This window comes from Corylus avellana, chromosome 6 (genome assembly GCF_965113065.1).
Source record: "Corylus avellana chromosome 6, dhCorAvel1.hap1.2, whole genome shotgun sequence".
Taxonomy (NCBI): domain Eukaryota; kingdom Viridiplantae; phylum Streptophyta; class Magnoliopsida; order Fagales; family Betulaceae; genus Corylus; species Corylus avellana.
In genome coordinates, this window is record NC_142495.1 from 4021708 (window position 1) to 4035081 (window position 13374).

The 13374-nt window shown below is 36.5% G+C and overlaps 4 protein-coding genes and 1 pseudogene across 5 annotated transcripts; 4 read left to right on the plus strand and 1 right to left on the minus strand.

Annotated features, from left to right (window-relative positions):
• The first annotated feature begins 4 nt into the window (after window positions 1–4).
• On the plus strand, window positions 5–4837 carry LOC132186033 (transcription factor EGL1). 2 transcript variants are annotated; one of them, XM_059599810.2, is made up of 9 exons: window positions 5–640; window positions 1333–1590; window positions 1688–1784; window positions 1936–1950; window positions 2457–2513; window positions 2630–3535; window positions 3607–3654; window positions 3913–4356; window positions 4453–4837. In XM_059599810.2, exons 1-9 carry the CDS (start codon window positions 516–518, stop codon window positions 4522–4524), a joined length of 2022 nt encoding a protein of 673 aa, XP_059455793.1. In that variant the 5' UTR covers window positions 5–515; the 3' UTR covers window positions 4525–4837. The 2 variants fall into 2 exon arrangements, with proteins under 2 accessions (XP_059455793.1, XP_059455794.1); XM_059599811.2 differs by lacking the exon at window positions 3607–3654 and having other exon boundaries at window positions 9–640.
• Window positions 4838–7486: 2649 nt separating this feature from the next.
• On the minus strand, window positions 7487–8781 carry LOC132188582 (2-oxoglutarate (2OG) and Fe(II)-dependent oxygenase superfamily protein). Its single transcript, XM_059603080.2, has 2 exons — window positions 8426–8781; window positions 7487–8300 (listed from the first exon to the last, which is right to left on the minus strand). Exons 1-2 carry the CDS (start codon window positions 8779–8781, stop codon window positions 7691–7693), a joined length of 966 nt encoding a protein of 321 aa, XP_059459063.2. The 3' UTR covers window positions 7487–7690.
• A 1847-nt stretch (window positions 8782–10628) lies between these two features.
• Window positions 10629–11513, plus strand: LOC132188808 (putative pentatricopeptide repeat-containing protein At3g01580). The gene is made up of 2 exons (XM_059603360.2): window positions 10629–11329; window positions 11467–11513. The coding sequence occupies exons 1-2, from the start codon at window positions 10754–10756 to the stop codon at window positions 11473–11475; spliced, it is 585 nt and encodes a 194-aa protein (XP_059459343.2). The 5' UTR covers window positions 10629–10753; the 3' UTR covers window positions 11476–11513.
• An 80-nt stretch (window positions 11514–11593) lies between these two features.
• Window positions 11594–12643, plus strand: LOC132186581 (pentatricopeptide repeat-containing protein At3g26782, mitochondrial pseudogene; annotated as a pseudogene).
• An 83-nt stretch (window positions 12644–12726) lies between these two features.
• On the plus strand, window positions 12727–13163 carry LOC132188809 (UDP-glucose/GDP-mannose dehydrogenase family protein). The gene is given in 4 exon segments (XM_059603361.1): window positions 12727–12753; window positions 12756–12925; window positions 12927–12976; window positions 12979–13163. Coding segments are annotated over 4 exon segments (432 nt in total).
• Window positions 13164–13374: the final 211 nt, after the last annotated feature.

The following is a 13374-nucleotide window of genomic DNA, read 5'->3' on the forward strand; positions in this document are numbered from 1 at the left end:
ATCACTTTCCCTTTATGAACTATTTTTAAGTATATATGTAGCACTGCATAGAATAGTCTGATGGACGTACAAATAAAAAATTCATAACAGGAAACAGAGCCAAAAAGCTCAGATTCTTGTGTAATCTCAGGAAAAATTAGATGGGTTTTTTTTTTTTTGCTTTGCTTTTATGAATTTTCAATTTTTTTTGTTTTCCTGGGCTTATAAATTTTCAATTGGCTCCTGGTTTTTCAACGTCAGAGCTCAGAAGCCATAGCAAACCTTCTTTCTGGTCATCTGTCAAAAAGAAACTGTCCCCATACCACCTCACTTTTAAGGCAACTTCAAGTTGGTCTGAGCTATTTATCTTTGATCGGTTGTTACGGCCATGAATTGTTGAAAGATAGCCAATTGGGTTCCTTTTTTTTTTTTCACTCTGCTGAAAGCAAATTTCCATCAATCAGATCAGCTGGAAAACTGGGAACCAATGGCCTTCTAAATTCTGTAAGATCAGCTTAAGAGTTGCCTGTCAGAAAATGGCTACTGGAAGTCAAACACATGATGGGGTGCCAGAAAACCTAAGGAAACAGCTTGCTGTTGCTGTAAGGAGTGTCCAATGGAGCTATGCAATTTTCTGGTCACTGTCAACCACACAGCAAGGGTATTACCTCTTTTTCTGTTTTTGTGCATCATTTCCTCCCGCTTGTATATATTATTCTGGTGCAAATCTTGTTTCTTTACTTCCACATCAGGATGTTTGTATAGATATTTGGAATCTAATATAAATGATCACCTTCTGTCTTTAGCACTGGAGAAGTGTTACCCAAAATGGGAACTTTCTTTCAAAGTCAAGCTCAGAGTAGTCATTTGTAATTATTGTTTGTGTTTCTGTAACGAATGGTATGATGTAGTTCTGCAGAAGAATTTTATGGAAGTAGAATATGGTCATTGCTAAAGCTTATAGCACTTCCTTTCGTTGAAAATTAGTCATGGGTATGTAACTTAAATTGGTATACATGAAAGGAAAGTGAGATTTCATGGCATCCAGTTCAGCTTGAATCCATTGAAAAGAAGTTGTTTTTTTCTTTTAAAAGAATACATCTTGAAAAGGAAAGTTGAAAGATGAAAACTTTATCTCATGGAAAATGCTTCCCTTTTTTTTTTTTTTTAGAGAGAGAGGAAAATGCTTCCCTTGGCATTCGAACAATTTACAGCCACGTGCAATCTATACCCTTGGGCACACTTGTTTCCCTTAAATATAACTGTATGACATAAAATAATCAAGATACGTGCGTTTTCATTCACATTTTTATAGCTTACTTTAAGAAGATCTGTTGTGATTAATACTTCTAGGGTACTGGAATGGGGTGATGGGTACTACAATGGAGACATCAAGACTAGAAAAACAGTCCAAGCAATGGAGCTTAAGGCTGATAAAATAGGCTTACAGAGGAGTGAGCAATTGAGAGAACTTTACCAGTCTCTTTTGGAAGGTGAAACCGACCAACAACAAGCTAAGAGGCCTTCTGCAGCATTGTCTCCAGAGGATCTCTCAGATGCCGAGTGGTATTACTTGGTTTGCATGTCCTTTGTATTCAGTCCTGGCCAAGGGTACTAATCTTTTTATTTTATTTTATTTTATCAGTTCTATTGTGTATATGCTTCATATTTTGATATTTTTATCATTCTTCCTGCTGTTGTTGCACAGTTTGCCAGGAAGAGCATTAGCAAATGGTCAAACCATCTGGTTAAGCGATGCTCAATATGCAGATAGCAAAGTATTCTCTAGATCTTTGCTGGCTAAGGTTGGTTTTCCTTGGCAGATAGCCCTTTCAAATTTCTCACTGTTTCAACTGGTAATTTAGCCCTTTTGTATTATAAAGCAGCTAAATGAACTGACTTTCTGTGTTTCTGTGTGAACTTCTTTTGCCATAACTGCGCATCGGATGCTTTTAGAGTGCATCTATTCAGGTATGAAAATTTCTCTTGTAAACATATTACTCAACTGTACTTATTTAAACCCATCAGATTGGCAACAGCTTTTTGGACTTTGGACATGTTTTCTGTTTTCATTATTAGAAAAAAACAAAGCCACAGTTCAGGTTGTAGAGTTAATGTCTTCTTTATGTAATTTTTTTTGGCCTAGCTCATGGAATGATGTTCCAGAATTATATATTTTCATGCTTTATTTGTTCCCTCTGCTAGCACTGTTAACATCAGCCGTTAACTATATACAAAGTAATACATACATACATATTGAATACTTCAAATTGGAAAGAACCATGAGTAGTTTCTATTTGGGTTTGCCTAATTTGACTCCTACACCAAGTTAATTTCCCAAATTTTTCCGATTGTGTTTAGGATTACCAACAGTTTTTAAGCTGTTATTCGTGTATAATAATTCTACTCAGGCAACAATGTGTTCTTTGCTGGTTTCGGACATCTTTGTGACATGGTATGTTGTTTCTGTTTTGCAGACTGTTGTATGTTTTCCCTATCTGGGGGGCGTGATTGAGCTAGGTGTAACCGAACTGGTAATATTTTGTGGAACTAGAGTCCTGAATTTTTCAGTTTACCATTTACAAATTTATGCAGCAGTGCAACTCATCCCCATATTAAGTGTTCTTCTCCTTTTTTGTGCTATCTTAAGGTCTCAGAGGACCCTAGTCTCCTTCAACACATCAAAGCCTCCTTATTAGAGTTGTCAAAGCCTGTTTGTTCTGACAAATCTTCTTCTGCTCCTCACAAAGCAGATGATGATAGAGATCCAATGTGTGCCAAGGTTAACCTTGAAATAATGAATACTTTGCCTTTGGAGAACCTATATTCCTCCACAGAAGAAATCAAGTTTGATCAGGAAGGAATCAGTGAATTAGGTGGACAAATCCATGAAGAAATCAACATGGATTCTCCTGATGAATGTTCCAATGGCTGTGAGCACAATTACCAGACGGAAGACTCCTTCATGCTTGAAGGTGTTAATGGTGGGGCTTCTCAAGTTCAGAGCTGGCATTTCATGGATGATGACTTCAGCAATGGCGTTCAAGATTCCATGAATTCCAGTGACTGTATTTCTGAAGCTTTTGTGAATCAACGAAAAGCTATCTCTGTTCCCGAGCGAGAAAATGTAAACCGCATTCATTTGCAAGAACTTCAAAACTCCAATCACGCAAAACTAAGTTCCTTGGATCTTGAAGCTGATGATGACTTGCACTACAGAAGAATTCTCTCTTCTATTCTGGGAAGCTCACCTCAGTTGATTGAAAACCCAAGTTTGCGTTATAGAGATTGCAAATCCAGTTTCCTGAGTTGGAAAAATGTAGCAATTAATGATGCTCATAGGCCACAGGTACAGCAGAGAATGCTAAAAAAGATTTTATTGACAGTCCCTTTGATGTATGGTGGTTGCTCTCTCAGGTCCCAGAAGGAAAATGGTGGAAAAGTTTGGGTGCGAAAATTGAAAAGTGATGATATTTGCATAGGACATATTTCAGATAATAGAAGAGAGAATGAAAACTTTCTGGTTCTCAGGTCAATGGTTCCTTCTATCAGTGAGGTAATTCAATTGTCATTTACTGGAGATTATGTGACATTGATCATAACTGAAAAGATCATTTTCTTCTTTAGGATTCTTTCTCTTTGACAAACTTCTCTACATTTTTGTGGAAGTCTCAGGTATTCACAGCTTGACATTGAGTGCTTAAACGAATATACTCTCATATATTCAATCAGTTCTCAAGGTTTTCACAATGGTTTTAAATATATAAGAAACGATGCTTGTAATTATGTTGAGGAAAAAGACATGATGTAATGATGTTGTCTGGTTTAGTCATTAGCACTTGCTATGAAGTATCTTCTCAAATTATTTCCTCAAATCAAATACTCTTAATTGTGTTTCTGCTCATGATAATCCACTTGATCATGCTTATGCAGATTGACAAAGCATCAGTTCTCAGTGACACGATTAAATACATGAAAGAGCTTGAGGCAAGGGTAGAAGAGTTGGAATCTTGCATGGATTCAGTAGATTTTGAAGCCAGGGCCAGAAGGAAATACCTGGACATGGTAGAGCAGATATCAGATAACTATGACAAGAAAAAGATTGATAATGGCAGGAAGTCTTGGATAAACAAGAGGAAGGCTAGTGACATTGATGAAACTGACCCAGAACTCAACAGAGCTGTTCCCGAAGACGGCCTACCGTTAGACGTGAAAGTCAGCATTAAAGAGCAGGAGGTTCTGATTGAGATGAGATGTCCTTATAGAGAATATATTTTGCTTGATGTCATGGATGCCATAAATACTCTGCACTTGGATGCACACTCAGTTCAATCATCTGCTGCTAATGGCATTCTGACATTGACCTTAAAATCTAAGGTTTGTCCTTCTAGGGAGAATCCAGAAGTTAATTTTCCTTTTAAGTTGCTTCCAAATGCACACTTGTGAATGTTGATTCTTTTGACTTGGTTCCAGTTTCGAGGAGCTGCAATTGCACCTGTGGGAATGATCAAACAAGCGCTCTGGAAAATTGCTTGCAAGTGTTGAGAAGCCATATTGAAGCTAGTTATTAGCAACAATTTGTATTTGTAGAGGATTTCTCAGTTTAGCAGTCTTAGTTTCTTAGCCTTATTTTTTTTTTTTTTTTGTGTAACGTGATAGTTTTAATTGGAGAACTTTGATCTACTCCCTAACATGCATTCCATAAATACTTCTCAAGTTCTCAACCTTAAAAGTAGCCAATAAGCTTTGGCCAATGGCTTGTCTGAATGATTGAGAACCAAACCCTTCAATGTAATTTATGTACCATCATCAGCTAATGTTTGAACATCTAAATGAATCACTTATAATTTGTAGTTTGTTCGCTTTATTGCAACATACAACTAATTATTTCTGCAAAACCAGATTTGCAGACGGTCCGGCTGATTAATGGAGTCACTTGCAAGACAAGAAAATGACCACCAGAGTGGCGGCTCTACGATGGTCAAGTCAATTGAGAAAATGCATTTTAATCTTTTATCTTAGACTCTTTGTTTAACTGTTATCTCAGAGGCTCGTGATTGTGGAGGCTCTTAGGCTTTATAGCCTTTGTTTGGTGTCAATTGGGCCAAGACTTGGCTCTAGGCTATCGTTAGTTTCTTAATTACAACTGCTAATAAACTCATGTTCCTTGTGCTTAACATTTACCAAGATTCTTTCAGTTTTTTTATTTTTTTTAATTGAATGAGGGAAAAAGACTAGAAAGGAGGATCTTTCCCATTTTTGATCTAAAGGAAAGATAGAATAGGCGATCATTTGAGAATGCTTTCTAAAAAAAGATTCTTTCGGTTGCGTTGGGAGAAGAAGAGAGAATGCTAGCAAAGCTTTCTACATAACTTGAAGATTTAATGAATTATGTGCAATTTTATAGGAGCCCATGTGTATATAACTCTGCATCTACATCATAATAGTCGCATATTATTATTAATTTTCTATTATAAGTAAATATTCTGTAAAGTATTAGGGGATTCTTCTATAATTATGTATTTTTTTTATAATTAATTAATTTATTTTTTTTATAGCTGCAATCTCTTCTATTTGGAGGCCCGTTTCTCTTGAAGCAATCGATTTATCTATTTCTTTTCTAATTTTCAATCATATAAATTCTGGGATTCTTATCAAAAACATGTGATAACCATCTTAACACTGAAAATTCTTTTTATTTTTATTTTTTAAATTTTAATTTTGCTAAATGCATGGTTCCTAATTGATGATTTAACTAATCTTTTGCGGCGTAGCCAAAATATCAAACACTGCTGTAAAAAGAGAACATGATTAGCGTATGCTTTATTGTATGTCGGGAAAAATCTACTTTACCTCCATGAAGTTTCAGGAATTTTTCAATTTGAACCTCAAAGTTTAAAAATTGACAATGTACCTCGCTAATGTTTCAAAAAATTTCAATTTAAACTTTCTGTTACTAATTTCCGTTAAATTGGATGGAAATTAAAAAAAAAAAAAAAAAAAGCCTGAGGATAATTACGTAATTTCATAGATTTCTCTTCAATTTGACAGAAATTAGTAACGGAAGGTTTAAATTGAAATTTTTAGAAACATTAGGTAGGGTACATTACAAATTTTTAAACTTTGAAGTTCAAATTGAAAAATTCTTAAAACTTCATGGGAGTAAAGTGAATTTTTTCCTTGTATTGACTATTTGGATAATCATATGAGTCAGCAAAACAGTGATAAGTTGTCAAATGCCAATTTCACGCATTAACTAATCAAAAATAATTTTTGATTAATTCTTCAACAAACATTAAAATTAAGTTAAGATTAAAATGTTGATGAAGCAACACTAAAAAATTTCATCTCTTAGACCATGTACACCTGCATTCTTGCTTGTTGCTTCGATACTCCAAGCTTGATTATAATATGATCATGTGATCTGCATGTAATGAATTCTATGATGCACTAATTTATATGCACCATAAATATAAATCAATATGCTCTCACTGACATATTAACAAAATTACAAAAATCCCCAATATATATATATATATATATATATATATATATATATATATATATATAGCACATAAAAGCCCCAATGTCTCAAAAGTCAAAAGAGTTTTTTTTTTTTTTTTTTTGTACGAAAATTCTAATCTTGGCATAATGGCTCTGTTACAATTTGCAAAGTTTAAGAATATCTGCAAAAATCAACTCCTTGATTTCATTGAATAAGACAATATTGTAATCAGCCTAGTTTTTCTCTTATTGTTCATCTCTTAAAGTTGGCCGTCAATGAGGCAAGCCAAAATTCTCCCACTAATGAGAATAGGGTTGGACACAACCTATCATTCTAAGTTGTGTCTGACCCGTTTTAACAAACAAAAACTCACAATCAATGTAAGCCGGATTTGGAAAATATTATAACAAAGAAGGCTAAGATTACTCAGTTTCTCTTCCTACTTGTAGTTGCCTGCCAAAAGAGTAATTTTAGTGATATATATATATATATATATATATATATATATATATATATATATATATATTCTGGCCAAAACAGATTTAATCAGATTAAAACTGAGGGGGAGACCAGTTGGGAGGAAGCTAGGGGATGACAGACAACCAACCAAACAACATGAAGTGGTATATTTGTGACCTCATCTTCCTTAAATAATGGATGTTAAGTTTTATATAACACAAAATAGTTTTAAAACTTGAACGTGGAACTAAAATAATGGGAGAAGAAATTTAAACATTCCATGAGAGAATCATTAAGGCTCTATATGCAATTTTTGGTCGAAGTTGGTTGAATTGACCAAGCATTTTGGGTTTAGATCTATATGTTCTGAAAGCAAAATTAACAAAGAAAAGACCTTTTAGATGCTTTTGAAGCTAGCTTTTATATTACCTTCATTCAATGATAAGTACATAAATAAATACAAGAATATATATGTATATATATGATAAACAAATGCAGAAGTTGGAAGTTGTAATTCCAACTGTACAACCTTTTCCCCTACAACTACCAACAGGTCAAAGCTCTCCAAACTCAACTAACTCCCACAACTTTCCCTGCAGCATACTGCAGGCAAAAGAAAAAAAGAAGGAAAAAGTAGAACATACAAATTCAGTCACTAATAATACTTACTTAAAAGCTTCAATATCTTGATGGGAAATGATCAAATATATGATATGATCTACACACATTGAAAAAGACTTTATATTTTCAACCATCAATATGGGGATCAATCCCTGCAAAGTCTCTGACTGTAAACCCAACCTTTTCAAACTTCCCCCTCTCATTGCTCTCTCTGAATTTCAAGTAATCTAAGCAAACAAATGGCTTGTAAAGCTTCATATTTCCTTCTCCTACCACTTCATCTGGTGCCATAATCACCTTCTGATCCTCAAAGCACCAAAAGAAAGCTAGAGAAAAGCGGTTTGCCGGTTGCTTTAGAATGACACGATGCTCAGATGATCTAAACTTCTCATTGCTCCAAGCTTGCAGCATATCACCTATATTCACAACCAGGGTCCCCTCACATGGCCTTATGTCCATCCACTTGCCCTCCTTTGATCTCACTTGAAGCCCTCCTATTTCATCTTGACAGACAATTGTCACACAGCTCATGTCAGTATGCATTCCAAGCCCCTCAACCTCATCTTCCAAACTCTCTGGAGGTGAGTAGTTATTTATTCTCAAATATCCATGGCAATTCTTGAATTCAGACTCATAATATTTTTCCTCAAAACCTTCCCCTAAGCTCAAGAGCAATACCTTCAAGATTGTCTTTGACAATTCTGCCATCTTGCTTCCACATTCCTGTAATATCACACTATCAGAAAGAACAGATTAATTAAGGAAAGGGAAATTCTTAATCAAGTAGGATAAAAAACAGGCACAAAGAAAAATATACAGCAGTATAAAGCACCAGAGGAAGACTATCTTCCTATATATTACCTGAATTCAGAGTTCTGTTGGGCAAAGAGGATATCTGCAGAAGTTTGGGCAGAGGCAAAGAAGTTTGGCCCGGAAACTCTAAGGCTCTCAAAGTATGGAGAGGCTATGAAATGAGGAGTATAAGTTTTGATGGAAGAGAAAGGACCAAGCTTAATTTTAGTGTCAGAAGGGAGGCTGAAGAGGCCTTTTGAGAGCAAATAGAGTTTTCTGTAGAAATCTATGGAGATTCCATGATTAATAATGTGGAAGAAACCCCATTTTTTGCAGCCTTCTGATAGGCTGGACAGGAAAGATGGGTCTAGTGGCTGAGAAATGTCTAAGATGGGAAGTTCTACAGAAGTTTGGGATTCAGACATTATGTCTAGAAAGAATATAGAGAAAAGGTATGGTTTGTCCACCTATGTTGGCCTATTAAATAGATAGATGGTAGGCTATAGCCTAAGAAGAGAGACTTGCACACGCACACACGCATGTGGACAACAGAGATTAAGAGACCAATTCTACAAGTTGATCATACTTGTATGCAAACTCAGATTTAAAACGAATATTACAGAAGGCATCATGTAATTAAGTAATGCGGATATGTCTTAAAAGTTTAAGTGAATGATAGAGGCAAAGTTTGAACTCAAAACCTTTGCCAAGTTACCATGTTAAATTAGCCACTTGTCCGAAAACCATAATGTTATGTCACAACCACTTGAAAGGGTTTGCAGCATTACCTAATTATAATGAAAAAGAAGCCACCTTTAAGATTTGACTATATTAACTTTGATTTTAAGTTGTTTAGGGCAGCAAGTCAACGCAAGTTTAAATTCATTTAATTTGCAGTTATGTGGAGCAAAGACAGGCTGTGAAGGAGGTAGCCTGGCTGCTTGAGTATTAAGATTTACTTATATGCTGTTGTGCTAGGATTCTTCGGGACAAAGTATTGACAAGCCATACTTCATGGTCACTAACCCTGTAAAGCATAAAAAACGCACCTCAAGAGAAATGGACCACCAAACCCTTGATGTAAACAATCAAAATATAACTACATGCATACCTTTAACCATTTGACCATTGAAAGGAGTTCAACCACCTTGAGCGATGGGACGAAGACAAGGAAAGTGGCGGAATAGGAGTTTGATGATTATGAGAAGGTTACAGAAAAGCTGAGAGAGAAATAGTAGTAGGCAGAGAAGTGTGACAATTGGTGAAAACGATATATAAGTATTTTTAAATGATGTGACAGTTTTTGGGCCGTTTATTTTAAATGAATGGTCTAGATTAAAGGTATTTCACCCGTGCAACACTTAGGTATTGCATGCACTCGGTCCTTAGCTCTAGACAGTGGCTCGGAAAAGACCTTTTAAGTGTCCATATATAGCAGCTGGAAATTGGAATACCCTTGGTAGCAAATGTTGACACCCTTTGAAAATGTGATTGTATAAAATGTAACCATGACATTGATCCTAGCATAAGCAAGTTATGATGATGTTGGAACAAATAACCATTGCCTGTCGTGCGAGGTTGATTCAGTGGGTAAGAAAAAGGCATATGCAGTGACATATTGTGCAAGCGAAAGCATCCCATTTCTACAGTCTACAAACAAAACAAAGGCAAAATGATAAGGTAGAGATAAAAGCATTGAAATTAGAAAACGAGAGAAGACTTTATATAACTTATAGTAATTAAATATGCACAATTGATAAGGCTCTAATTATTAGACTGCCCACTTTCCAATGGGCCATCATTTCCCATTTGAATGTCAAAGGAGGCTTCAATTCAATGCCTTGCACAACAGCAACTGGCAACACACTTTCCTGGAATTTTGCACTTTAGAATAAAATTTTGAAGAAGCATTCATGAATCATGTGTTAATAGTATAGTTAAATTCCTTCCATCAAAAGCCACATTTGGGCAAAAGAAGCTTCGGGGTTTTGCATTAATCTAATCTTTGTAAAGTCAAGGAAATGGGCCAAACGCTATTGATATAAAAATGCAGACATCAGCGCATACATCATCAGTCTTCTATAAATACGACACGCCGTCTTTATTTCCCTCGGGTATATCATACGACACACCGTAATGCCTGTGCAAAACGACTTAATTTTCGCTTTTATTTATCTCATGGATTTCTCTACGCCATCAAGATTCACGCGCGTCCTTTTTTTTTTTTGGGCTCTTTTCGGTGAACTTGTTTGAATAACAGAGTGATTCTCTCTCCATTACGCTCTCTCTCTCTGGGCTAACTATCCAAGGATCAGTCCGTCGTGCCCACTAGCAAAAACTCTCATTTTCCTCAAAGATAAAGAGAGTTGACGGCGTAACTTTTTGGTTCTCTGTCTAATGATTTATCTTTCTCATAATGCACTCAGAGTGTTCGAAAAAGTTACCCATCGGCGTGTTTGTTTGAGAAATTTTATATTTGCTCTAAATTATAGTTCTTTGCGCAATAACTATGCATATTATGAAGACCCAGTTGAGTTTTATGCTCAAAGAGAGAATGTAGTATCCTGGACATCTAAGATATCCGGTTTGGTGAGGAAAAACCAGCCGAATGAAGCTTTTGGGCTGTTCAAAAAGATGCTTTGGAATGAAAAAAGGCCCAACTATGTGACGGTGTTAAGCGTAATACGGGCTGTTGGGGCATTGGAATGGGAGGATACGCTGTTGGTAGTTCATGCGTTGGGGATCAAAATGGGGTTCGAGTCAGAAGTTTCGGTGCTCACGGCTCTTCTTGGTTGTTATTCTGTGTATGATATGGGAATTGTGTGGAAGTTATTTCATCAGATACCTAGTAAGGATGTGGTTTCATGGAGTGCAATGGTTTCAGCGTGTGTGAGAAATGGGCAGTACTCTGAAGCTTTAAGATTTTTCAGGGATATGCAACGTCATGGTGTGCAGCCAAACCATGTGACCATTGTAAGCATTCTATCTGCTTGTGCTGATCTTGGTGTCTTGTCTTTAGGGAAAGAGATACATGGGTTCTCCATAAAAAGGGTGTTTTATTGTCTTAGAAATGTTCAAAACTCACTTGTTGATATGTATGCAAAATGTAGGAATCTTGAGGCATCAATTCTAGTGTTTAAGGATATATTGAAGAAGGACATAATATCATGGAGGACTATAATCCGTGGGTGTATTGACAATGAGTGTCCAAAAAAGGCATTGTATATTTTCTTAAAGATGCGACTGTCTTGTTTTGAACTGAATCAAACCATCATCCGGGATACAGTTGTAGCATCCTCACATGCAGAAGAGAATAAATTTGGCCTAGCGTTTCATTGCTACATACTGAAAAGTGGTTTCCTGGCTTTTGTTTCAGTTGGAACTGCACTTATGCAAATGTACATTAAATTTGGTGAGGAGGAGTCGGCTAGGACTATATTTGATCAGCTCAATCACAAAGACCTCATAGCTTGGAGTGCCATGATCTCTGCATATGCTCAAGGCAGGAATCCTCATAATGCTTTGGATACATTTAAACAGATGCAATCCATGAATGAGAAGCCCAATGAGATTACTTTTGTCAGTTTACTACAAGCATGTTCTTCAAAGGGATCTCAAGAGCTTGGGGAAAGCATACATGCTCATGTAATAAAAGCTGGTTACTCACTGAATGCATATTTAACATCAGCCTTCATTGACTTGTACTGCAAATTTGGAAGGATAAAGCAAGGAAAGGCTCTTTTTGATGAACTTCCTACCAAAGATCTAATATGTTGGAGTTCATTGATCAAAGGGTATGGGATGAATGGGTGTGGAACTGAGGCACTTAAAACATTCTCAAGCATGTTGGACTGTGGAGTGAAGCCCAATGACATTGTCTTTATATCTGTATTATCTGCTTGTAGTCAGTGCGGGCTAGAAAATGAAGGTTGGAGCTGGTTTCATTCTATGGAGGCTAAGTATGGCATTACTCCCAAACTTCCACACTATGCTTGCATGGTGGATTTACTCAGTCGCCATGGAAATATAAGAGCAGCTCTTGAATTTGTAAGAGAAATGCCAGTGGAGCCTGATAAAAGAATTTGGGGAGTTCTTCTTGCGCATTGTAGATCAACGTGCAGGCCTATTGAGATTGCAGAGTTTGTGGTTGAACGGCTAGTTTCCCTGGATCCACAAAATACCAGCCATTATGTGATTTTATCAGACCTGTATGCAGAGCAGGGTAGATGGGAAGATGTGGAAAGACTGGCTAAATTGGTGAGTAAGAAGGGATCGAGTAAGCTTTAGGAATAGCATGATTTGTTCAAATTCAGTATCTCAAGGCGAATGACTACCAAAAGAACAGGTTTGTGAACAGGGTTGTCTCTTCAATGTTCAATACAGTGTCTGGTAAAAAAGATTGCCATACTCGCGTTTGCCCTTCAAGAAGGATACTGGGGACACAAGGGAAACACCAGCAATTGATGTGTGCAAAGGGCCATTGGAGGATAAAGCATGGTTGAGCATATATGACTTACAAGTCACTGAGGATCAGATACAAAGGGATCTCTCATTAATCATTATACAAGTTTGTTTGGGACGCTTATGAGGCCACTGAGGAATCTCACGGGGTCTGCATTCTAACGAGTGGGATGAGTTCAAGACCCCTGATTAGCAAATGATTTTTGATAATATGCAGAAACCAGCATTTGTGTTTGATGGCAGAAACATTGTGGAGACTAAGAAGCTGAGGGATATAGGATTCATTATCTACTCAATTGGGAAGCTATTGAACCCATGGCTCAAGGACATGCCTGCGGTCGCATAAGATGGATTTGTACTCATGAGGATCAAAAGCTGGATCTGTGTATGTGTAAATTTTTCCCCTGATGTTCTTTTCTTTCACTTGTCAGTCCATGCGGCATTTCTGTCGTTTCACATTGAAACCTTACAATTTATATTTCCGTTGCTTAATTTGTTGTTATGAAATAATAGACCAAAATTTAATGTTTTAATTCTGGTTCAGTTGTCAGTCTTGC

Bases quoted from the DNA above. Each gene is read 5' to 3' on its own strand.
- LOC132188582 (XM_059603080.2), bottom strand. From the start codon at position 8,781: ATGTCTGAATCCCAAACTTCTGTAGAACTTCCCATCTTAGACATTTCT. The intron at 8,301-8,425 runs GTAATATATAGG...TCTTTCTGATAG, and splicing joins CAACAGAACTCTGAATTCAG to TGTGATATTACAGGAATGTG.
- LOC132186033 (XM_059599810.2), top strand. From the start codon at position 516: ATGGCTACTGGAAGTCAAACACATGATGGGGTGCCAGAAAACCTAAGG. The intron at 3,536-3,606 runs GTAATTCAATTG...TTTCTTCTTTAG, and splicing joins TGGTTCCTTCTATCAGTGAG to GATTCTTTCTCTTTGACAAA. The intron at 4,357-4,452 runs GTTTGTCCTTCT...ACTTGGTTCCAG, and splicing joins CATTGACCTTAAAATCTAAG to TTTCGAGGAGCTGCAATTGC.
- LOC132188808 (XM_059603360.2), top strand. From the start codon at position 10,754: ATGATTTATCTTTCTCATAATGCACTCAGAGTGTTCGAAAAAGTTACC.